This window comes from Porcisia hertigi, chromosome 32 (genome assembly GCF_017918235.1).
Source record: "Porcisia hertigi strain C119 chromosome 32, whole genome shotgun sequence".
Classification (NCBI taxonomy): domain Eukaryota; phylum Euglenozoa; class Kinetoplastea; order Trypanosomatida; family Trypanosomatidae; genus Porcisia; species Porcisia hertigi.
The window spans coordinates 1436184-1460000 of NC_090591.1; the positions used below are offsets into that span (position 1 = coordinate 1436184).

The 23817-nt window shown below is 53.9% G+C and overlaps 6 protein-coding genes across 6 annotated transcripts; all 6 read left to right on the forward strand.

Moving 5' to 3' along the window:
- Positions 1 to 1315: 1315 nt before the first annotated feature.
- JKF63_02747 (uncharacterized protein) lies at positions 1316 to 1867 on the forward strand (the record flags this gene model as incomplete). Its single annotated transcript, XM_067898771.1, has 1 exon — positions 1316 to 1867. The coding sequence occupies one exon, from the start codon at positions 1316 to 1318 to the stop codon at positions 1865 to 1867; it is 552 nt and encodes a 183-aa protein (XP_067754928.1).
- A 2905-nt stretch (positions 1868 to 4772) lies between these two features.
- On the forward strand, positions 4773 to 5645 carry JKF63_02748 (uncharacterized protein; the record flags this gene model as incomplete). The annotated part of the gene is made up of 1 exon (XM_067898772.1): positions 4773 to 5645. The coding sequence occupies one exon, from the start codon at positions 4773 to 4775 to the stop codon at positions 5643 to 5645; it is 873 nt and encodes a 290-aa protein (XP_067754929.1).
- A 1638-nt stretch (positions 5646 to 7283) lies between these two features.
- Positions 7284 to 10163, forward strand: JKF63_02749 (uncharacterized protein; the record flags this gene model as incomplete). The annotated part of the gene is made up of 1 exon (XM_067898773.1): positions 7284 to 10163. The coding sequence occupies one exon, from the start codon at positions 7284 to 7286 to the stop codon at positions 10161 to 10163; it is 2880 nt and encodes a 959-aa protein (XP_067754930.1).
- A 2634-nt stretch (positions 10164 to 12797) lies between these two features.
- Positions 12798 to 15950, forward strand: JKF63_02750 (uncharacterized protein; the record flags this gene model as incomplete). The annotated part of the gene is made up of 1 exon (XM_067898774.1): positions 12798 to 15950. One exon carries the CDS (start codon positions 12798 to 12800, stop codon positions 15948 to 15950), a length of 3153 nt encoding a protein of 1050 aa, XP_067754931.1.
- Positions 15951 to 19058: 3108 nt separating this feature from the next.
- Positions 19059 to 20144, forward strand: JKF63_02751 (uncharacterized protein; the record flags this gene model as incomplete). Its single annotated transcript, XM_067898775.1, has 1 exon — positions 19059 to 20144. One exon carries the CDS (start codon positions 19059 to 19061, stop codon positions 20142 to 20144), a length of 1086 nt encoding a protein of 361 aa, XP_067754932.1.
- Positions 20145 to 21858: 1714 nt separating this feature from the next.
- On the forward strand, positions 21859 to 23007 carry JKF63_02752 (uncharacterized protein; the record flags this gene model as incomplete). Its single annotated transcript, XM_067898776.1, has 1 exon — positions 21859 to 23007. One exon carries the CDS (start codon positions 21859 to 21861, stop codon positions 23005 to 23007), a length of 1149 nt encoding a protein of 382 aa, XP_067754933.1.
- Positions 23008 to 23817: the final 810 nt, after the last annotated feature.

Consider the following 23817-nt stretch of genomic DNA (forward strand, 5'->3'; position numbering starts at 1 on the left):
ATCTTAACTGGGCGATGCAGACACAGTCAAAATCCCATATTTCGTTCCCCCCGTTGCGCTCCTTGAGTATCTCAGCGGGGGCACACATGGTCACCTGTGTCGCCGCTTATATATATATATCTATATGCATATATATATATATAGAACACAAACTAACAAAAAAAAAGAGTAGCCCACAGCCCCCCTCCCCCGTTTCTCCTCCGCTGGATTAGTCTGTACTACTGTCCGTAAGCCTGTTTGCTGCCCTTTTTGTCTTGCCCATCACTTTGCGGATGGGTCGGGTGGCACATGTCGCCCCATACACGTATTCTGCGTCCCCTCCTTTTTTTTTTTGCACCATGGGTAGTGCCCCCTCCTGCATCGCTGTCGTTTGTGTTGGTTCTCGATCGACAGCGCAGTCACTCTCTCAGAGATATGGCACTATAAGGTCGAAAGCGACACACTTCACCCCCTCTCCCATATCTCCTCTCGTGTGGGCGCTCATGTGCCTCCTCCCTGGTCTCTCGACAAAGTCCCACAAGGTGTACACATTAGACAGCCGAACCCTTTTCTTTCCCCCGAGGAAAACAAAAACAAATTAACACGACCGCAGACGCACGCCCATTTTGTACAGATTTGTAATAGAAGGAAAGCAGCAAGAAAAGCCGCCCCCCCAACTTTCCACTCTTCAAACATTCACAACAACAGAAAAAAAACACAAGACATACATGTTTATACAAGGGGGCGACATCAATCAAATCTATTGGTTCTCCGCAGTGTAACGTGCAGCTTTTCAGTATCGCTGATAGTGCCACTTCCTGTTCTCCAGGTGCGCAAGTCCACAAGTGTGATTTGGGTTTCTCGAGTTCGCTCACCACCTATTCCACGACCGCATCGTTTTGCAGAGGTACTCCCGACTCCTTGGGTGTGTGTTTTGCACTTTTCCTGCGTGTTTGCTTGTCTCCACATCTCTGTCTCCCACCTCGACTATCGATTCTGTCGCACCGGTGCTCACCCAACTTCATCTTTGCAGCTTTTTATTTTTATTTTGTTGTTGTTTGTCCTCTCGCTTCTTTTGTGTGATTTCCGCCTCGTGATCTCATTGCACGCCCCCCCCCCCCTCCCCCCTCCCCCGCCGACACACACACACACACACACAGTCGGTCGCTTCATCCGGAGCGTCCCGTTCTCTCTTTTTTTTTGCTGTCGTTCGTGCGGGTCGCTATTGTTCTTCCCCCTCCCCTTTTTATTTTTCCGGGGAGAACTCCACTTCGCTTTTTGTCCTCCTCGCACGTCGTGTTCCAACAAACAAAATCCCATCAGCACTTAAACAAAAATGCGCTTCATCGAGAGCCAGAAAGATGTTGTACACACTCTACGCTTTCCTTCACAGCACTCCGCGACGGACCGTAAGAGGGCGTACATGTTCCTATTTGTCTACATTCTGAGCGCAATCGCTTTTGGCGGCAACCTTTTTCATTTTATCAGTGGGTGGATTGCCGCCACGGTTGTGCAGGTGGTCATGACCATCTTGATCATGATCTACGCCTTTAATATTAACGACTACAGCGAGAAGAGCATGAGCTCGATGGAGTGTGAGCGAGCCTGCAACCCGCTTCTCGACGCTTATATCGCACTGCGTGCTGTGCAGGTCATTCAGGCGTTCTTCTTGCGCAGCTTGGTGTGTACCGTGCTGTATCTCATTGTGCTTCTCACGACCCTTCTCCGTGTCCGTCAGGGCAAGCTGTATGTGGACGCTGTGAATCTATGGCGAGAGATCTCTCATTACGAGCGCGAAGGTTTTATCTTCATAGCCGCTGACGTGGTCATGATCATTGTGTTAATGATATCTATGGTGTTCTCAATAATCGCAACGTACTCTAACTGAGGTGGGTGTCGCTGGACACATCTTCCGTCCGATCGATCGTCCCCATGGCTCATGTGGGTGTTGCTTTGGCTTTGAGAGGAGATGATGAGAAAGAGGGGGTGGGGGCTGCAACCGCAGAGGAAGCAGTGACAAGTGGCTACCTTGGATGTGTGCGTGGTTCTGTGGGTGTGCATGAGGAGGAGAGGGTAAGGCCGGTGGTGTTGTGAGGCACCGACTGTTAGATTGTTGTTGGCCTTCATGGCCCTGAACATCCAATTTTTACGGGGCGAAAAACATCAAAGCGTCGACAAGAGCGATGGTTTGCCCTTCCCCCCCCCCCCCGTAAATGCAGAAGGAGACTAGGCGTTTGATCGGCTAGTGCAGTTATTGGTGTGGAGGATAAAGAGAGACGTGACGGGACTGTTAATGGGCATCTCCCTTTATTGTTTATTGTATTTTCTTTTGTGTGTGTATGCGAATGTTCTTGTATCTTTCTGATTTTTTAAACCCTTCTTGCGGCATTCTGTGCGCAAATGTACTAGCGCTTTTTTTTTTTGCGCTGTCGAGCAACTCTGATATTTTTGTGGTGGTGGGTGGAGTGTGTGTGTGGGGGGGAGTACGGAGCAGGGAGGGGCTGGTGCTAATTGATAGCTGGCCCAGGCTGTGCCGCACATATTGTGCGTGGTTCTACTGCCGAAGGTGGACCAAAACGAGAGTGAAGTGCGTCCTCGGAGCTGCAGTTGAGCGCGCGCCTTGGACACACAGTGGGGAGCTCTTTGGACGAACGCTAGCCACCATCTCAAGAAACGAGGAAGAACATATTTACACACACTCCGGTTCACTGACAGGCTGTGTACCATGAGGCGATGGTGGTCATGTGGCCACTGAGTCCAATGTGGTACAAACAAAGCCTGAGCTTCTCCCCTCCTGTGTCACCGTTTCTCTATCCTTTGTGTTTGGGTGATGCCCCGCCTCTAAGCTTCTCTGTGATTCTCCATTTTCTTGTTCCATCTTACCTTATTGGCCTGAGTCGCATGTTCTACGTTTGTTGTTGTTGTTCCTACTGCCTCCCCCCCTCCCCTCTCCCTCGCAGACGACCGCGCGTAAAAAAAATCATTAAGAGGTTAGAGCGCTCTGCGCAACCCACACATGCATTTGACGGTTTGACATTCGCCATCAGGCATCTTTTCACAGAAGTCTGAAAAAAAAAAAAGAACGCGAACGGGAGGCGCTGTTCGCGTAACCGACGAGCAACGCACAACGTCTCGCTAAGCCCTTTTTGGCTTCAGTTTCAATGGATTCCCGTCCTCGTCAGTGACCGCAGGGGGGCACTACGCTGGCAGAGACGGGGAAGCGCGCCAGTCTTTTCGCGCTTCTGCATGTTGCGTCTGTGTTGGTCATCTTTGGTCACTTTCCAGGGCGTCATCCCGTTGTGGATGCTCACATTTGTCCCCCAGACTGGAGCGCTGGCAGTGAGCCTCTTCCACCTCGTCGTGCTCGAAGTCCACGCGGATGCCATGAACCGTGCAATGGAGCTGGAGTACGTGACCAGCCCTCTCATTGTTACAGGGGTCGTCGTGCGATACTTCGCGTGCGTGTAGTGCGGTGTAACTCGTTCTTGGCTGTTTTTACTCGCTGGCGGAGTCGAGATTGTGTACGACGTCCATGTGACAGAGCGGCGATCCCTCCCAATTGATGTGACGTCTCTCTGAAAGGGAATAGACACCTTCCGCTCTGATGCTCATATCCGTCTACTGTATCAGGTGTCGATGGACTTGGCAGCTCTCATACATCTCGTTGTCTTCTTGTACACATGTTGAAGACGGCGTGCTGAACTCAAGTTGATTGTGTTGTTTGCGCGACATATCGTCATGGCAACGGACGACAGGGAAGGCCACGAGCCACGCACACGGGGGGGGGGGGCGGGGAGGCCCTTCACCTCTTCCCCTCTCCTGTTTCTTCAGTGTCACAGTTTTCTTTTTCGCCGTTGGGCAGAGAACGTGCCGTGGATGTAATCATGCGCCTACCAAGATCTCATTCTATAAAGGAAAGAATCATATCGCGTGAAGGAGAGTAACACGGACGAGGAAACGGGATGTGTACAATATGGCAAGCTAGGGGCTGGGTGTGTGGTAGGGGCAACTCCAAAGCAATGGTGGTGGTGGTGGGGGGGGGGGCAACGCTTATCACTGCGCGAAGTGGGCCACAACAGGCCTATAGTTTTCTCCCTCCCAGTCATTGAAGTGCCGCAGGTCTTCTGCCCTTCTTCCCCTTACTAAGCTGCTTGTTCCCTCTACTCGTTTTTTCTCCCATCCTCTTTGCAGTAATCCTCCCTCATCATCTGGATGGTGCATACAGGGTGGCTCAACAACAAGGGCCATTCATCTCTCTCTCTCTCACTCATACACACACACACACACACACACACACACGTGTACATTGCAGGCGCACACAGGAACACACACGAAGACAATCGGGTATTTCCTTCGTCTAGTTGCATCTCACATTTTGGTTGGTTGACTCCCGTCGTCGTAGTGCAGAGTCGCTCCCTCATTTCTACTCAGGGAAGTACAACTCTCACCTCCCCCCTCTTCTCTCCCCTTTTCGTTTCCGTATTTTCCACTCAGCACCCCTGAGTGGCGTGCGCTTTTTTTTTTTTGAGCTCCCCCGCCCCCCGTCGATCTTTGTCAGCTCAGGCAACGAAACGTCGGACGTGTATTGCAAAAAAAAAGCCTTTTTTTTCGTGCGTGTAGGGTGGGTGGGTGACGCGTTCTCCATTTTGCTGGACGTGCCCTGGGCGAGGAGTCATTCCAACGCCTGAAAGCGCAACTCGGCACCGCGCATATCGATCTCGCTTTGTGTGTCTGCTTTCTTTTGTTTGTGGTGAGGTGGGGGCCCAGCGTGCTTCTCCGGAATTTTTACCATAATGAGCACTCTCCGCCGGTGCAATCCCTGCGGGCGACTCACGACGTTGTCCCTGTGCCCCCACTGCGGGATCCACACGGTACACTATGCCGCAACACTGAAAGACGTGATACGCCTAGTCGACGGCAGCGATCTCACTTCATCCGCGGCGCATACACCTCTCACCGACCTCCCCTTGACAATCACCGATATCGATGCCCTTGCCATGCAAGGCATCACAGTATCTGCGGATACGATCCTCAGTGCAGAACGAGATGTGACGACCCGCTCAGTAGCGGAGCTCGAGGCCATACTTTCGTCCCTCCGTAGAGAGAATGATGGACTTCGGAAGAAGCTACAGTGCAGTAGACGACAAATTCTGCGGTCTGCCATGGATGTTCGTGACTTGCACGCGAGCTACAAGCAGATGAGGCAAGAGAGCTTGAACCACATAGACGAGCTAAACCGTGAGAACATGAGACTCAAGACGATGCTCCAGGCACAGAACAGCAACAACGAGCCCGTTAACGTGCCCCTGCTACAACAGCCCACTCCGACGGCGGCAGACGCGCATCTTCCGTCATCGCCGCACCTCACCTCTTCTCCGAGGGTGTCGGTTGTGTCGCAAAGCATGGAGGAAGACATACCAGGGCTTAATGCCGAGGTGGTGAGTCTACGAAGCGCGCTGGCGCTCAAGACGCAGCACTTGGATGACTTGTGGGAACGTGCAGAGCGCGCTGAGCACTGCGTGGAGGACCTCCTACGAAGGTTGGAGCTTACAAAAAACATAGTGCGCAATGAGAGTTCCAATTCGATACGTCTTTCTCGACATCTGGAGAGCGTCGGGCGGCCGCCGGAGGATATTGTGTCATTCATGGCTCAGCGAGACAGCTAGGTTAATGCCCAGCTGATCGGGTCTGAGTCCTACCGCCGGATCCACGTTCCCCACCGTGGGTGGATGAGAGTATTCTAAGCCCATCGAAGCCCTCCCCAGAGGATGAGAAGACGGAGCTATTTGCTCAAGCTCTGAGGGAATGAGCCCACTTGTACGTTCTGCCCCCCCCCCCTCCCTGTTGCTCTTCTCTCCCCTCCCTCCGCCGGTGTATTTTAGCTACGCGTGATCTTCCCAGAGTTCGTAAATTTGTGTTTTTGTTCCTTTTAAAGAATATGTACGCGACTGCGTCATTTGTACAGGCGCGCACGTTTTTCTCCCCCCCCCCTTACCCCTCACCCTCTACATACTTTCCCAGGTTCTCTACAACGCATCCGCCTCAACTCCTTTTTGCTGTTGTTGGGTACATGCAGATCTCGTGAGGGAGTGCCACACGCGCTCATATATGCCCACTCGTGTGTGTGTGTGTGTGTGCATGTACGTCTGGATTTAGACACAGGACGTTAGTGAAATGCACACTAGACACAATCAGCATATGGTGTCACTGCGACACTTTTGTTTTCGCCCCCCCCCCCCACGCTGCCCGTATTCATGATGCCTTCTCGAGATTTTGAGGTGTGCATTTGTGGCGTTTCCCAACATGGAGGGGGGGGGCGACTGCCTCCCGTTCGATCTGTGATGTCCACGTGAGTATCTCGATTTTTTTTTGCCCTTTGTGAAACGTGAGCTGCCACGCATGCAAAAGTGACAGAAAACCAGAGAGAGGGGGCGGGGTCGCTGTGAAGTTCTCGAGTGTTGTAGCACGCAGCGGTGGTGTGACGCCCTCGCATCCTCGAAGGAGGCAGACACACAAAAAGAGATCTTGTGTGTAGGCTCATCTCCTGCTGTACTCCTTGGTGTTCTAGCTGGATCTTCATCCTTACTACCGAGACTAGCTTGTGCGCTGTAAAATGTCTGAAGGGGTGGGGTTGATCATCACTTGAGGTACGCAGATGCGGGATTTGTCGACACAATACGCGCCTCATCAATGACACTGTCGGCCTTTCGATTCGGAGTACGCTGACGAAGGGGGTGGCGCGAGGGAGAGGACGGTACGCAATCAGGGCTACTGGTACACTGCGTGTGCTCACCTGTTGTGCTGCTGTTTTCGCCCGTACTTCCCGTGTCAGTTTTCATCTCACGTGTCAGGTTCCAACTTCACACATCTGCTCGCCCCCCTTTTTTTCGTTTTGTTTCAAGTGTGTCCCTGCTTCCATAACCCTTGCCTCCACCTCAAGACGCACTCTCTAGCCTCTGCTACTGTGTTTCTCGTTCCGAGCACACTGCCCCTCTTGTCCTCTTGTATTGCTTGGCGACAGACCCATCTACAACGTTCTCTCTCCCTCTCCCTCTCTCCCTCTCCCGTTCTCTCTATTCCGCACCTGTTCTACCCACAAACGCCTTTACAGTTGACAAAGAAGCAAACAGGGGAAACTCGTGTGCTCTCCTCACGGCCACAATCGTCGCGCGTGCAGTTACGTAGCCGCCTGCAGGGCCCCTCCCTCCTCCCCCTCCCTTGTGTTTTTTTTTCCAGCTCTGACCGCAGTTCCACACGCCTTGCAGGCCACAAGCGATCTGTTGGACTTGCTGTCCTCTAGAAAAATGACTTCTCAGACTGGCTCCAGTCTTTACGAGGGAATCAACTCCCTCGCGTCTCAAGCAGAGGACTTCATTACACGGAGCTTCTACGGCAAGGCTGGCGTGGAGGCCCGTCAGCGTGCTTTCTCGATGGGTTTGCAATCGCCGCTCTGGCTTTGGACGTATCAGCAGATCACTAGCGATGCCGGTCCGCCGAAGGGAGTGCGTAAGGTGATGTACCTCATCGAGTGGATGCACCGCCACAGCGTGGAGTCTCGGCACATCGCCATTCTGGTACCATTCTCCTGGAAGGCCATGTGTCAGCAGGAATTTAAGCAGTACAGCAGTCAGACGGAGATGATGGAGTGCCCAGTCATCCTTGCGCACCACGAGCTGCCCGCGCTGAACAAACGGGACAGGACCAAATATCGATATCGGGCGGTTCTCTACTTGATGGACGCACTGCCGCGCAATTTGAGCTCACTTGCGCCGCCTCCACCGAGTGAGGAGCTGCTCGTTTCTGAGGCGATGGGAGCAGCGATGGATGCGTTTGTGCTGTGTGCCGATGCGGGGTGGATGGCGTCTCAGGTCCAGGCGAAGTGGTACAAGGTGTTCGTCACCATGCTGGAGGATGTCCGTGCGGTCATTTCTCTCGATGCCAATACGACAACGCAGGCGGCCATGGACCAGGCGGCCGCATACTTCCCCTCCCTTGTGGGTCCTGCGTTGCCCCTCTGCTGTGGCAAGCACCCGAACCAGCGGCAGCTTGAATACGGTCTTGCGCGCATCGAGCCCTTCTGCAAGCGGCTCTGCTTGGGTTCATACGCATGTCATCGCCTTGATCATGTGTGCACACGTACTTGCCACCCGGAGGAGGGTGACCTGACATGCTCGTATGCGTGCGGTGTCACTCTCCCCTGCGGCCACAAGTGTTTACTGCAATGTGGCGTTCCTTGCAACTGCTTCGAGGTGGTCGAAGTGCCACTCACTTGCTCGCACGAGAAGATTCTTGGAATGAATAAAGACACACTCGAGCCCATTTACGGGGTGGTACGCCACATCTACAGAGGAGTTTGTGCAGATGCCGATTTGCCGTGCGCCGTGTCGTACGACACCGAGTGCGCGCGCTGCCTCGGCAGCTTCACGGTATCCTGCTTCGAGGCACAAGAACACAGCCATTCGTTGGCCCACAAGACCCTAATATGTCCAGCGTGCCGGCGTCGCGAGCGCGAGCTGCGAGCAAAAATACTTGGCGAGTTGCTCACGGACGTAGAGTTCCAGAAGAAAAAGGTCAAGGCTGAATTGCAGCGGTCGCTGCATCACCAACGCAAGGCAGCGGCCCAGGGCCTCTTCCGACCGGGAATCCGCGTAGAGATCGTTGACGCAACCAAGTGTGTTCCACCGCTCTTCGCTGAGGATGACTTCCCCGGTATCGACTTCGCAGACATGGACGCACCGACGTTTTTTCAGGATATGGAGGGCGCGTACGGCACTTTTATCAGCAACCATGTGGATGTGATGGACCGCAGTGAAGTCCGCAACCTTGTTCGTCTGCCTAGCGGCAAGCATGTCCTGGTCACGGATGGCGGGCTGCGCATGATCCAGGCCCTCACTAACAACATCACACAGGCTGCGCCGCTTATGCTGACGTACAGCGGGAAAGACGACGGCGCCGCTGAGGGGGCAGCGCTCGACAGCGCCGAGTTTGCAACAGCGAGAATGATGCTTAACGGCGTGTATTACCTAGCTCAGCCCGTTCCGTGTGACGAAGTGCCGGAGGAGAAGGTGCTCACGGACAAGGTGGTGCGTGTGGTGGAGCTGGACCCGCTCTCTGCCAAAAATGTTATTGTGGAGTGCAAGCTATATCGGGTTTGTGAGCGCATCTTCGACCTTGTAGGAGAGGAACCAGCCGATTCTGCTCATGCCGGCAGCGTCGCGAGCGCATCCCCAACCCCCCCAACCCCGAAGCGGCGCCGCCTCGAGATGGGCGCAGTGGACGTTTCTCGCTACGAGTGTACGGAGCAGATTGTACGCCTTTCCGTCCCTATATCGGTTCTAGAGCCGATGCCTGGCATGGAAGAAGGCAAGTGTGTGTTCGTCAATGCCCCGGAGCGGCAAGTCCGTAACCCACACGACATGGTGCGAATCGAGGCGATGCTGCGCAGTCTCACTGGCCTATTCTTGCCGGCTGAGGCGCACGTGACAGCCGCGGCCATCGACCCCGACACCCCGTATTCTCTTGTGAGGGTGGTGAACCCTCCGGTGAATTGCGAGACTGCACGGGGCCCTTGCGCGGTGCTCAAATGCAGCAATACGAGTCTGATGGTTCGGGCCACCTCCGACAAGCTTCCGCACCGTCGCGGTGGTGGTGCTCACCAGAATGGGGACCGCAGAGGACCCCAACGACCGCCGCAGAGTACCCCGGCCGCCACCGCGCCCATGCTACTGGTAGTGGTGCCTTTTGTCTTTACAGTCGGCGACGAGCTCACGGAGGCGGAGAGGGCGCTGGACACGGCCGCGCAGAAAGTCTTTGAGCAGCGCCTACAGGCGGAGTTGACTGCCTTGAGCCAGGATCTCGCCTTGCGCCACGAGGAGGAGGCATTCCACGCGCAGCAGCAAATGCCCGAGGTGACCTCAGCGATGTTGGACGCCGATTTATCCGCCTTTAGTGTTCCGATGACCCCGCCAACAGCTGCGGAAGTGGCTGCGGCTCGGCAGAAGTCAATGGAGCTTCCAATAGGGACCCCCATCAGTAGTCGGGTCGCCCGCACCAAGGACAAGCTTCTCTGCAAGCAAGAGGCATTGCAGCTGAAGCAGTGGGTGGCGGCCATGAGGGAGAGGGCCCAGAAAGACAAAGAGTCGGATGCTCAACATGTCAAATACATTCGCTCTCTGCGTCGATAGGGAGTCTCTCAGAGTGTGCATGTTGAGTTGCGCACATGTGAGGTCTAGGCTTGTGTAAAGGGAATGGGAGGAGAGAGTGAGGCAGAGGGGTAACGGACGTTTTGTTTCACGGCTTCTTTTTGCTACTCGGCAGTACTCTTCTGCTACACGTGCACGGTTCTCTCCTTGTGTGTGTGTGTGTGTGTGCGCGCAAGTGTGCATCGTGACAGCGGGGGCGGTACGACATAACACATTGTGGTGGTGAAGAATCCAGTGCACGCACGGAGACATCCACTCGCCGGCGCAAGCATATGTCCCTCCACCCCCGCACACACACACACACACACCGTATAACGCGCACATCCTTCCATCCTTCTCCCCCCCTCGAAGGTGAATTTCTGTTTTCGCTCTCTCTCTTTCACATACCCATCGAAAATATCGACACAAACGAAGAGTTGAAGATACTGTGACGCGTTTAAACCGAAAGCAGCGCCACGCTTGCCATTGCCGAACAATGGTGGTGTTTTGGGCCTGTATGTATGCATATGTATATGTATGTGTATATGTATATGTACGTGTGTGTGTGTGTGTGTGTGTGTGTGTGTGTGTCGAGGGGGTCCTTGGTGTGGTCTGTTCTGCTCGCCCCCGCCTTTTCACAACCTCCCCAGCTCGATACGGACGGATTTGTGTAGGAAGAGTGAATGTTCAACCAGTGCAGTGGCAGGAGAGGGGGTTTTGATTCGGCAGGGATAGCGTCTCTGAAAAGATCGAACAGCCTCCTCCCCCCCCCCTCGACACACACACACACACACACGTATAGAGGCACAACCGCTTCAGGAAACACCCCCTGTCTTTCACACTTCACCTCTGTCTGCCTCTTCGCTTGCTAAACCGTTGAATGTTGTTTTGTTTTTCCATGTTTCTTATTTGCTTGTTTTTGTGCGTGTGTGTGTTGTGTAAATGGTTTTCTACTCCGCAGACAAGGCTGCCATAACGTTAGGAGTGTTAATTAGGAGCGATGACTCCACACGCCGTCGGGCAAGCGGGGTGGTATAGAGGCGGGCGACCACGCCGGGTGACACGAATGGCTCCACAAACACGCGCAAATACACACGCGTGATTTGCGGGTGTACTCACGTATTCAACGTCCACACGCGCGTGCCATTCTACGTACCATTGCACAGCTATCCACATGACACCGACTTTGTGTTACCTGTTCTAGTTACATATGTGTACCACCCCGCGCAAACAGCAACGCGGGGCGGCAAAGGATCACCTCTTGCAATGTGTTTGTGTGTCGTCGAGACGTTTCTGTGTCTGTATAGCTATGTGCTAGTTGTCTCCGGTCTATGTGGTCACCAAGGATTGTGTATTTATGAGGTCTCTAAACGTCTCTCCAAGAACGCACATGTCTGCCAGCGCCCGTATTGACCTCTTTCGCTCGCATTCTTTGCGACGACTGCATCGTCCTCCATTAAAGGCATATACATATATATATATATATATATATATACATTCCCAGTAGCCGCGTTGCTGTGGACACGGTGCCTTTCTCGTTGTTGACTGGGACTTTTTTTTTACCCCGTTCCCCTTGCCATATCAGGGTGGGGGCAGGGCAAAGGGGGGTAGGACATAAGATCGTATACAAAACCCACAGCGCACAACTTTACGAGGGAAAGCCATACTGACTGCGTGTGGGTGACGTATCGCCATGTTCCCCCGCATAGTGTCAGAGGCGGGGTCGTATGCGGAACCATACACACGCTTGCAAACACTCCATAAAGAGCCCCCCCACCAAAAAAAAACAGTCTGCGGACGCACAAACAAAAGTACCATTGCTGATCTCAACCGCCGTCCTGCGGGGTGCTGTTGTTGGCCCCCCCTCCCCTTCCCCTCCCCCTCCCCTCTCTCTCTCTCTCGTTCTCTGTGTGCGTGACGCTGCTGCTGCCCATGACTGACTCTGAGGAAAGTCGCCACTTCGCTACTCTTCGTTGTGTAAAACGCTCCTCCCTTGTGCTCTATAACCCATCCTGCCTCTTTTTTTTCCGAACTCACGCTTTCTCGACCTCACGTGCCGGTTTCTGCGCAGTATGTGCATTCCTAGTACTCACCATCTCACGCACTCACTCCTCGTCGCTACAACGATCCACCACACATCGCCCCAGAGTCTCCCTCCCCCTCATTTTCTTTTTGTTGTTGTTGTCTGCGTCGTCGCGTTTTTTTTCTATCGTTCTGTGCACTCGCCTTTTCATTCTGGTTCCTCGTCTTCTTTTGCTCGTGAGTCTTGGCTTCCCTGTGTGGTGATTGGTTATAGGTGTAGGGGTCCCCTCTTTTCTCTGTGTGTCACTGAGCCGTGAAGCGCTTCACCCTTTCCGTTGTCTTCTTCTACCGACGCTCACTCCTTTCCCATTTGTTATCCGCCAGCGAAGCTTCGTTTCTTTTGTGCGTCTGCGCGGCAACCCACGAGCCCATTCATAGTCTCCATATTCTCCCTTCCCCTCCCCACACACACCCTCACACTCACACTCACGAAGGCGCAGCCAACACCTACAAGCGAGGGTTGATACACGGAATAACTCTCCACAACCGAAAAACAAACAAACAAACAAACAGAAGAAGCAAACGAAGTATTACACGCACAGGGGAGGGGGAATCATGACAGAGCGCGTGTCAGTGAACCAGGAGGTTTATTACTTCGACCCTAAGACTGGGTGGCTGCGTGGTGTTGTGAGGCAGGTCAGTGGAGCCAAAGTAACGGTAGAGAACCATGACTCGCGTGCTGCAGTGACAGTGGCTGCCGGGCATGTTCACGGCTACATATCTCAAAGCTTCGATGCCAGGGACGCGGAGCTCTTCCACGTGAGCGACCTCCACGTGGCCACGCTTTTGTACTGTATCAAGGAGCGGTTCGAAAAGCTCCAGAAGCAGTACTCGCTCATGGGTGAGATGGTGCTCTCTGTCAATCCTTTTCGCCTCATGGACTTCAATGGTGAAGAGGAGCGGAAGAGATACCTTGCCCTGCCGGACCCCCGCATGCTGCCCCCACACATTTGGCAGGTGGCGCACAAAGCCTTCAACGCCATCTTTATTCATGGCCACGGAAACCAGTCTGTCGTCATCTCTGGCGAGTCCGGCTCTGGCAAGACCGAGAACGCCAAGATGCTCATCTCCTATCTCGGACAGATAAGCTACAGAAATAGCAAAAACACTTCACAGCGCACCATCGCGGACAAGATCGACGAGAGCCTGACCTGCAGCAATCCTGTGATCGAGTCGTTCGGCAACGCACGCACAGTGCGCAACGACAATTCCTCTCGCTTCGGCAAGTACATTAAGCTCTACTTCGATCCCACCTCCGGGGTGATGGTAAGCGGTGAGGCCGTCACCTACTTGCTAGAGCGAAGCCGCATCATCATGCAGTCCCCTGGCGAACGCAACTACCACATTTTCTACGAGATGCTGGCCGGTTTGTCGCCGCGTGAGAAGCAGCGGCTGGGCGGGCTAAAGACCGCTAAGGATTACAAGTGTCTGAACAGCGGAGGCACCTTCATACGCCGCGGCGTCGATGGAAAAACCCTCGACGATGCCCAAGAGTTCAACACGGTGCGCAAGTCCCTCTCCAGCATTGGCGTCCCGGCTGAGACTCAACAGGCGTTGTTTCGTGTGCTGGCTGCCATATTGCACCTGATGGAGGTTGAGTTCAAGGAGGACCGCAACGACAAGGCACAAATTGTCAGCGAGACGCCGCTGAAGACGGGCTGCGAGTTGCTCGGCGTGGATCAGGCCAAGATACGAGAATGCTTTCTTGTCCGGGGCAAGACATCCCTGGTGACGCTCTTGGCTTCCAAGTCTGAGGCGGAGACCCTTCGCAACGCCCTCTGCAAGGCACTGTACGTTGGCCTCTTTGACCGACTGATCGAGTTTGTGAACGCCGCTATCCGGCCTCAGGTGGATTGCAGTAAATGCAAGTACATCGGTCTGCTCGATATTTTTGGCTTCGAGAATTTCAAGCGAAACAGTTTTGAGCAGCTCTGCATCAATTACGCGAACGAGTCGCTTCAAAACCACTACAACAAGTACACGTTCATCAACGACGAGGAGGAGTGCCGCCAAGAGGGCATCGACCTTCCAAAGATCGAGTTCCCCGATAATTCCGAGTGCATCAAAATGTTTGATGCAAAGCGCACCGGCATATTCTCGATGCTGGATGAGGAATGTCACTTCAAGGGCGGCAACACAGACCGCTTCACCACGAACTTGTGGGAACAGTGGTCCGGCAAGAACCAGCACTTCGAAAAGCCAAAGAGCACCATCCCCAACCAGTTTGGTGTGAACCATTACGCTTCATTTGTCAACTACGAGACAGCGGAGTGGCTGGAGAAGAACACAGATGCACTCAAGGACGACATGTACGAGTGCATGGAGAACTCTACTGATGTGTTTATCAAGACCCTTCTCACCACAGAGAAGAGCCGGGCGCGCCGAAAGCACACTGTTGCCATCCGCTTTCAGCAGCAGCTAGCAAATCTGCGCACCGAGCTGGAGTCTACGGAGACACAGTTTATCCGTTGCATTAAACCAAACATGGAGGCGAGTCCCGCATTCCTAGAAAACCTTCTCGTCGGCGCGCAGCTTGAGTCAGCTGGTGTGCTACAGACCATCGCTCTCAAGCGACAGGGCTACCCAGTGCGCCGCATGCTGGAGGAGTTCTGCAACTATTTCTACCTGATCATGCCCCGCTCTACGGCCGTTCTTTACAAAAAGGAGAGCTACGGCGACGCCTGCAAGGACTTCCTGCAATGGTATCAGCGGCTCTACGTGTGGGTGAAGCCCAACTACGCTGTTGGCAAGACAAAAGTATTTCTCCGCGCTGATGTGTGGTCGTCACTGGAGCGACTGGTGCTGCGTCGACGCGCACAGTTGTTATGCCGCTGTAAGCCGTACCTGGTCCGATGGCTCGACAGATTCCGCGAGCGCAAGCGCATCGAGATGCAGAAGCGGTTGGAAGAGCAGCGCCGGCTGCGAGAGGCGCGTGCGGCGAAGGCCGCTTGCGCCGCCAACGGTGTTCCTGCGGAAAAAGTGGGGTGGATCGAAGACATGTCGAATGCGTTCCCAGACATCGATATGGACACGGTGTTGGATATTGCGGTGGAGGCAAACACACGCGAGGAGGCCCTCAGCGCAATTCTCGCCATTCAGGCGGCCCGTGTGGACAAGCAGGCGGCATCCGGATTTATCGACGTGGTGGTGGCTGCGAACGTGCGCCATGGTGTCATCAAGAGCCTCATCTCTGCTGATATCAAGACGGTATCGGCCCTGTCGAAGCTGAAGCCAGAGGAATTGAAGAGTCTCGGTGCCAGCGAGATAGAGGCTCTGGCGATCACCAAGAAGTTGATGGACCAGCAGGGCCGGCGTATCAAGTACAAGCGCCTCGCCGAGTCCGTCGGCACAGACGGCGAGGATGCCGCAGTTGACGACCTCATGCACGCTGAGGCTATTCGGCACCGGGACGACTTCGACGTCAAAGTCCAGACCCTTTCCAACATGGGGTTCGACGAGTCCACCAGCCGTCTCGTCCTGGCACACTACAACGGCGATATACAGCGCACCGCGGCGCGCCTGCTTTCTGGTGTGGACACGCGTCTGGTGCAGAAAAACGCTCGCAGCCTCAAGGACTTCAACACGACGGATCCCAACGTCCAGCAGCTCATCTCTCTTGGCGCTTCAAAGCAGGACGCAAAGATGGCAATGCGTCGCAACAACGGAGACGTGAGTGGTGCCGCCAAGATGCTCTTCAAAGTGCGCTAAGTCTCAACTACTACATCCCTCTCCTCCCCCCCTCCCCCCCCTCCCCCCTCGCTCAGGAGGTGACGAGTACGGGTTGTGCAGCCTAGGTGGTGGTGGTAGTCGTACTTCAAGAGTTAGGAGATGTGGGCTCGATATTGAAAACGGTTCTGCAGGGGAGCCAGGACAGAGGGCGCCGCTAACCTTCGGCTGGGGTTAATCATCTCTATCATCTTGAGCTTTGTGGGCGTCTAACCGGGAGGGAGGGGGGGGGGGTGGATGAGATGCAGACGCCACGCGCACACTACCCAACACGACTCGACGGTCGCCATTAGAGGGGTCCTGTAGGGGATAGTGCTGCATGCACATGGACGTTTAACCTGGCCAGGTTCTTCTTCCCGATTTTCTCGTTTGTTTCCCAACCACCGAACTCTTCCCTTTTTTTTCTGTGTGTGTGTGTGTATGCGACCTGCCTCTGGCCTTCTATGCACTCCATTTTCTTGGCTTCCCGCGTAGTCGTGTTCGGATAATTTTTATTTTTGCGGTCATCGTTAAATCGTGTTTTATATATGGTTGCCTTGCTGGTCTCTCTCTTTCACCTCTTTCTTCATTTGATGAAAGCATTGGGTGCGCGAGTATAGTCACCCTCATTCCTGTTCATGATCGTTTGTGTGCGTGTGTGATGCTATCTTTTCCCCATTCCTCTTTCACCCCCCCTCCGCATTTCCCGGAGTTTTTATTCCATCTTCTTGAGCCGACGGTGTGTGGATAAAGGTTTTTTTTCGCTGATGTTCTTGTGGCTCGTATTGGGGTGGCTGCGCTGGTGCTCTACTCGATTTGCATTCGTCTGTCTGACACCAACTGGGTTGAAGCACTGCGTACCGCTTCACCCGTTGTGAATTCTTTCATTTTTCTCTTCGCCCCCTCTTTTTTTTTTCCTTTTTTCTGAGAAGTGGTAGCTGTGTCGGGAGGCAAAGCCTCGCTCTTCCTTTTTCTGTGCGTCTCCGCAGATGTTTCCTTATTCACTCTGTGCTGCACCCTACGCAGCTACCCCATGTAAACACGTTCCACTGCAACTCTTCTCCCACTGTTCTTATTGGCAATGATTTCTACGTTTCTCACAACTTCTTTTGCGCTTTTAATGATCCAATCCTGCGTAAAACTCTCATCCAAATCCTTTTCTTCGTCGACTCCACCTGTTCGGGGGGTCGGCGGCTTTTCTTTCTCCAGATTCCTTCCCCGTTTTTTTCCCTGTTGTTGTTGGCTAGTCTGCGTGCGTGTGTGTAGGGAGGGGGGGGGAAGGAGGTCGTGTGCATTTTTTTCCTTCGCTCTTTTCTGCCACTATATTGCCCCCCCATGTTTTTTTTCTCTTTTTGTTTTAGCCTCCCGGTTTCCTTTCCCCCCTATCGCTCGATAGAAGTGGTAGCGTGTGTGCGTGTGCGTGTGTGTTCTTCCGTGGCCCACTCCACGTCAGTTTACTTCCCCTCTCTTTTGTTTTTCCCCGTATTCCCCTCGTCATCCCCTCCATTCTCTGTTCCACACACGCCCCCTTTTCTCCTCCAGTTTTTTTTTCATTATATTCATACGCTTTCTTGTCGTTTTTTGTATCTCCGCTGTCACTCTTATTTGCCACAGTCGTCACCGCTGCCGCAACAATTTCTTCGTTGGTGCTCCTCCTCTGACTCTGTGGATATCATCTCTGTCTGTCTATCATTTGACCTTCGCCTTGGTTGCTTCGCATGATTGATCTTCTCTAGTTAATCTAGTCAGTGTCAGAAGGTCGCGACGTGCTCCTCCGCATACTTGACACTGTTTGTGTGCGTGTGTACTTGTCGGCTTAGATCGCCGTGCACCAGGGTGAACAGAGGCACATAAGGGCGTGTGCTTGAACAGCGACTAGTTCTCCCCCTTCTCCCCCCCCACACACACACGAAAATCCACTTCTATTGAGACACATGGATTCATCTATCCTGATATTCGTTTTCATGTCGACTTGTCGTTTTATCATATTTCTTTTACCCCCCCCCCCCCACACACACACACTCTCTCCCCAATATCAACTCCCTTCTCTTCCTTCTTCTTTCCCCTTCGTGTGTGGTCTTATTCACTACTCTCTTTTATCGTGAAGGGAAGGAGCGTCCTCTTGACAGACAAGCAAGCGTGACCTCCTTTCCCGCCTTTTAGTCGTGTGTCATGAAACTGGGAGCCGCTGACACGATCACCCTATTTCTCTTGTTGCGATGAGCGTATATGTTCTGTACCCTCAGCACCTCTCTCTTTCAAAGGCTTTTCCCTGTCGTCGACACCCTTCCAGCGCTTTGCCCCTTTCCTCCCGATGGTCTCTCGGCCCTTTACTCTGTCGCCAGTGCCTCCGTTACGCCCCCCTTTTTTTTTCGTGTATGCGTGTCTCTCCTGGACTACTAGTGTGTGCAAATACAAGAGTTCAAACGTATGAGGAGTCGAACCGCAGCACAAGGAACACAGCCGTCATCTAGATAGAGCCGGGGGGGGGGAGGGGCGATAATAAAAACAGCAAGAGGAAAAAACAACAATGCACATCCGCGATACGGAAAGAGCGTGATGCTTAGGCAGCTGTGCGCTCTCACTGTAGCGCACATGGATGAGAAAGCAGTCCCTTTAGACACTTTTCAGCAGTCGCCAATCTCCGCTCGACCACACAAGTGCGGCTTTTATGGCGCGATCTTGCATTTTTCTGGATCTCCTAGCCAGGTGTGTGCGTGTGTGTGTGTGTGTTGTTATTTCCCAGTTGTTCTCGCCAAAGTAGCTTCACCCCCCCCTCCCCTCCCCACCGCCCCTTGTATACGGCTGTGCCACGACATTCCGTGAGCTTTCTCCGTTCTTTGTTATGAATACCTTTTCGGCACCCTCGTTTCCCACTCTTGCCCCCCTGCTTCAACTCCTCCTCTTCCTCACCGATCTCAACTTGTGTGATTCCTCGTCGCTGCACCGTTGTCGCTGCCGCGGGTCAACTATTTTTTCTTTTTTGTGCACCGCCTGTGAAAATATGCCCGGCGCTTACCCATTGGCAGCAGGAAATCTTAGCACCCCGCCTCATTGCAAAACGGCGGCGGCGCATCTATACTTCCCGAGGGGCTTCTGTGCTCCGCATTGATGGAGTTTTTAGGTAGGGAGTCCTCGGGTGTGGTGTCCATCGCCTGCAGCCTGGGGTCCTCCACATCGTTTGCCACCCTCTCGAGGCTCGGCACACTGACACTTTGGGATCTGCGTCTTCCACGGAAAAATTACTTGTCGTTTCAAAATCCGAATCGCGTCGCCGCCAGGGAAGCATCCGAGCTGCGCTACCTGCACCATCGCCATGCTGCTGTGGCACTCTGTGGCAATACTGTCCAGCTCTTTGACACACGCAAGTGCATGTCGTGTGTGGCCGAGTTTACCCATGACAAGGAGTGCGTTGCATTCTTGAGAGACGAGCCACCGACGGACTCGATCACGACCCTCATTGTAGACGAGGATGGTGGCATTTTTTCGTACGATATTATGAACGGCTCTCGACCTTCCTACATGGAAGCGTACGTGTTTGGTCGCTCGGAGCGCTCTCCCTTGCCAGAGGGAGGCCGGTTCGGACACCTTTCAAACTACTGTAGCGGGTTGCACTGCATTGATCTCGCTCCCGATGAAGCCAGCGCCGCCATGCGGCTGCTCTTTGCTGTTGGAATGGACGGTGAAGGTGCCCTGTATAACAGGTCAGACGACACGGATTCCGCGCGCCTCGCGTTTTCCATCTCGCAGGAGTCGCCGAGCTGCGGCGGTACCCAAATGGTGAACCCCCCTCTTGTGAACTGCACCACCGTTTGTGGCGCTCAGGTCGCTGTCGGTCGGGCAAACGGCATGTATTCTGTTTACGACGTTGAGCGGTGCGGCCTAAACGAGGCGATGGCGTCTCCGGGCCACGCGATGAACGGGCTATGCTATGTAGACTGGGTGACACCGAGGGTGCTGCTGACAACTTCGCTTTGCGGGGACGTCACGGGGTGGGCGGTTGGCGCTTTCCTGGAAGCCAGCGCGGGGGAGGATGAAGAGGATGTTGAAGGGCCGGAGGTAGTGGCGGCCCTTGCGCATCGCGAGGTGCCCGAGTGCCGGTTAGCGACAGTGAACTGCGCTGACTGTTTGGGTGGCATGCGCTACATCTTCGGTGATCACATTGGCGGTGTAACCCTAGCACAGATCGATATCTGAGCGGATACAAATATCCGCTCCCGTTTCTCTGTCTTGCCGTCAGCAAAAAAACATCATACACGTATGTGCGGTGTCTATTTTTGTAATCCGAAGACGGCTGGCCACGGCACTGCAGGCGCATGGGCACGGGGGTAAAAAACGCTGAGCAGCTGCCTCTCGTTGAAAAATGCCCATGGGGGTTCTCGCTGCTACGCAACATAACTCTAACACCTATTATATTGGTCGTATGTTTCTCTCCATTTTATGGGTTCTCTCTCTCCTCTGCAGTGCATTGAACTCTTTTTGCCCTAATCCGCTGCAAATATCTTCGGATTTTCTAATTGTGTTGCATAATAACGGGGAAGACATCTCCGGGTGAGTCATTGGGGGTCTGCTGCCCATTGCTGTCGGGAAGTTGAGCGACCCCTCCTGTTGTTCACTTCAAGACCGAACTAACGTTGATGGCGAGAGGGTCCGTATCGAGCGAGCTAAGGGAGGGAAGTGTATTTTTTTTTACTGTCAACGCCAAGGTGCTCCACCTTGAATAGTTCTGCATCAGGGCGAAGGGTGACAGCGAGCACGTTTGCGTCACCCATTTGAGGAGAGGGGGTCGCTAGGGGTGGTGGTGGTCTGTGTGCGTACGGCAGGCTCCCCCTTCCCCCACCGCCCAACTACTCGGCCGCACTGCGCGTACAACGATATCGAGAGGTGCGCCACGCACTTCTGGTCGTAATGCGAGCGGCTGCCAATGGTCTGACTGAAAAGCGATCGCCCAACCCTGAGAGCATAAGTCGCTCTCTGCCCTCTGAGGGGGCGGGGCGGGGGGTTTCATTTGACCACTTTTTACAGCTGTTTTCCGCCAGCCGATGAGAGTGTGACCGCCGACTGGGCTACAGTGTGGCAACACACAGACTTAATGGGATGCTGCTCACTTTTGGAAGTACAAGAAAAGTGATTCTCCCGCGCCCGACGTCGCGCTCATGAACACTTGGTGCCTCCAGAGCTTTTTGTGTGGTGGTGGGTGGTGGTGGAGGGCATCTTCTCTGTGGACGCTTCTCCCCATTCTCGCGGCTGTAGGGGGAGGGGGCCCTGCAGCTTTATTCTTCATCTACATTCCGTAACTGTAGGGTGGTTGGGGCACAGCGGAGTAGGGGGCAGCTCATTTTCCTGCGCTGCCTGACGGAGAAGATGTTTTTCTTTTTTTTTTGGTGGCCTTGAACCGCCACTACCTGTCGAGTGTGCGGTGTATGTGCATGCGCAAGCAAATGGGGGATCCCAGCGTGTCGCTGCAATACCCAATTGTGGGTCAACGTCGACCGTCTAAACGATCACATACCAGTGCTCCTTGGAATACTCCTTTCAAACCTGCACGGCCGTTCAAATTGGTAGTGCTGCAGTGCCTCGTGCCGTCTGGTAGCTGGAGCACCCCTGTGTGTGTGCGTGCGTGCGTGTGTTTGCATCGCTCTCCCAGGACTCTCTTTGACACGATGCCCGTCAGAGATCCCCCCTCCCCCCAACAAACCGTGCTTTTCTTCCTTTTTTTTTACCCCCCCCCTCCTGCACACCTGCACGCGCACATATCGCTTAGCATCGGCCCCACAAGGTGGGGGAGGCTGCGGTGTGTCTGTCACTTCCTCGACGTAGACATTTGCAACTCGAATCGCACTCACCACACGCATCGGCCTTCCATCTGCGACTAATGGGTACCGACATCCAGTGAACCTCAAGCACTAAAATGGCAGAGAACGTCCCGCACTGCGACTTGGGCAGTCTTTACAAGTTGTGGTTTAACCCCATCAGGATCTTCCGCACCCCGAGCCGCAAACTGAAAAATACGACGCCTGTGGTCGTCGTGGGATCAGGCTCGCACAGCGGTGGTGGGACGACGGAATACGTGAACAGGGGAATGCGAAAACTCCTCTATTTCTCGTACCGCCACTGCTTCCCTTCTCTGCCGAACGGATCTACGACGGACACTTGTTGGGGATGCCTCGTGCGCACCACACAAATGCTGATTGGCACCTGCCTTCTGCGATACCACTGCAAAGGCGTATACGCGCTGCCAGAGCCTGGCAACGCTGCGCTTAAAAAGAAGATATCGAGGCTGTTCATGGACGTCCCGTCTGCCCCACTTGGCATTCACAGGGCCGAGGAGGAAGCTCATAAGAACCGTATCGAATACGCAAGCATGCTGTCCCCCAGTGAGGCGGGCATGGCGATGGCGGCCGCCTTGATAGGGTATCACGCAGGGGGAGGGGATGTGCCGTTCACCTTTTTTTGCGAGGGCCGAAACATTGACGAGCCGGCTGTCTTGGAGCAGCTCTCAAAGGGTCAGCACGTTTTTCTTATTATCCCTGTTGTCTTGGGCCTGGCGCCCATGTCTCCTGTCTATCAATGCATGCTACTCAACATTCTCGATATGAAGGCCTGTTGCGGCATCGCTGGAGGCTTCAATCGGGCGTCCTTGTACATGTTTGGGCATCAAGGCTCCGCTGTTTTTTTCATGGACCCACATTACATTCAAAAGGCCTACACCTCTGATAAGAGCGTAGGGGAACTCGTTGGTGCACGTGGTGACATGGCTGTGAGTAAATTCGACCCGTGCATGGTTCTGGGCTTCTATCTCCCCACCCCAGAGGACTACCACGTGTTTGTGGAGGAAACAGCCAGAACCAATAGCATTGCGACATTTCCACTAATCAGTTTTAGCTCCAGGCCCAAGGAGGGTATGACCACTTCCAACAAACGCGTCCTTGCGGTGGAGGGAGCCGGAGGAGGTGCTACAACAACAGAAGCACACGAGAGGTTCCAGCCAGAACGGAATCCGCTCGCTAGCTGGGGGAGCGCCGAAGACTTGAATTCTACCGTTTCTTCAAAGGGCTAGATTTTTCTTGACATGTGATGCCTTCTCCTCCCCCTCCCCCCCGTCCGTCCGTCCGTCCTCTTTGCACTGCTGACTCAAACGGTTATCTCCGTTGTCGGAGGGGCATCACCTCTTAGGTGGCACTGCACTTGATACTCAACACCGAAACTTCTTCAGCCCGCCTTTGTGGATTGGCCAAATATTGAAGTAAATACAGTAGGCTCATGGGATACTCCCCCCCCCCTTCCCCCCCCGCCTTCCCGTCAAGTAGGGTAAATCGCGTGTCTGCACGCTTTACCAGGTGTTTGTGTGTGTGTGTATTCAGGGGAGGGGAGGGAAGAAGGGAGGGCGACTGCGCGTTTGTGTCCTCAAACCATTACTCGGAGCGTCTCGTTTTTTCGTTTTTTTTTCTGCTGGCTTTGCTGTGAACAGACATGTCGTATCCTTTTTTTATTCCAAAGATGTGGCTTGGGTTGAAGAAGAACGTGGTCGCTAGTATTCAAGCCCGCCTACTTCTCGCTTCTCCTACGCCCGCCTCCTCCACCCCCCCCCATTTTCCAAATTTTTCCGTTTTGCGCATCGTTCCGCTATATCGAGCGGGGGAGTCCAAGTCTGCATTCTCTGCCTTTGAGGGTTGGTGTGCTCTTTTTTCCTTCTCCTTTCTTTCTCTGGGTGGTCTTCTTTGTCGCATGTGCGGCCATGTCTCCTCGACACGCGGATGGTACTTTGGTCTCTCTCTTCGCGTTCGTATGTATATATATATATATACATATGTATGTATGTCTGTCAAAACCGCATTACAATTGTTTTTTTTTGCGTATTTCTCGCTCT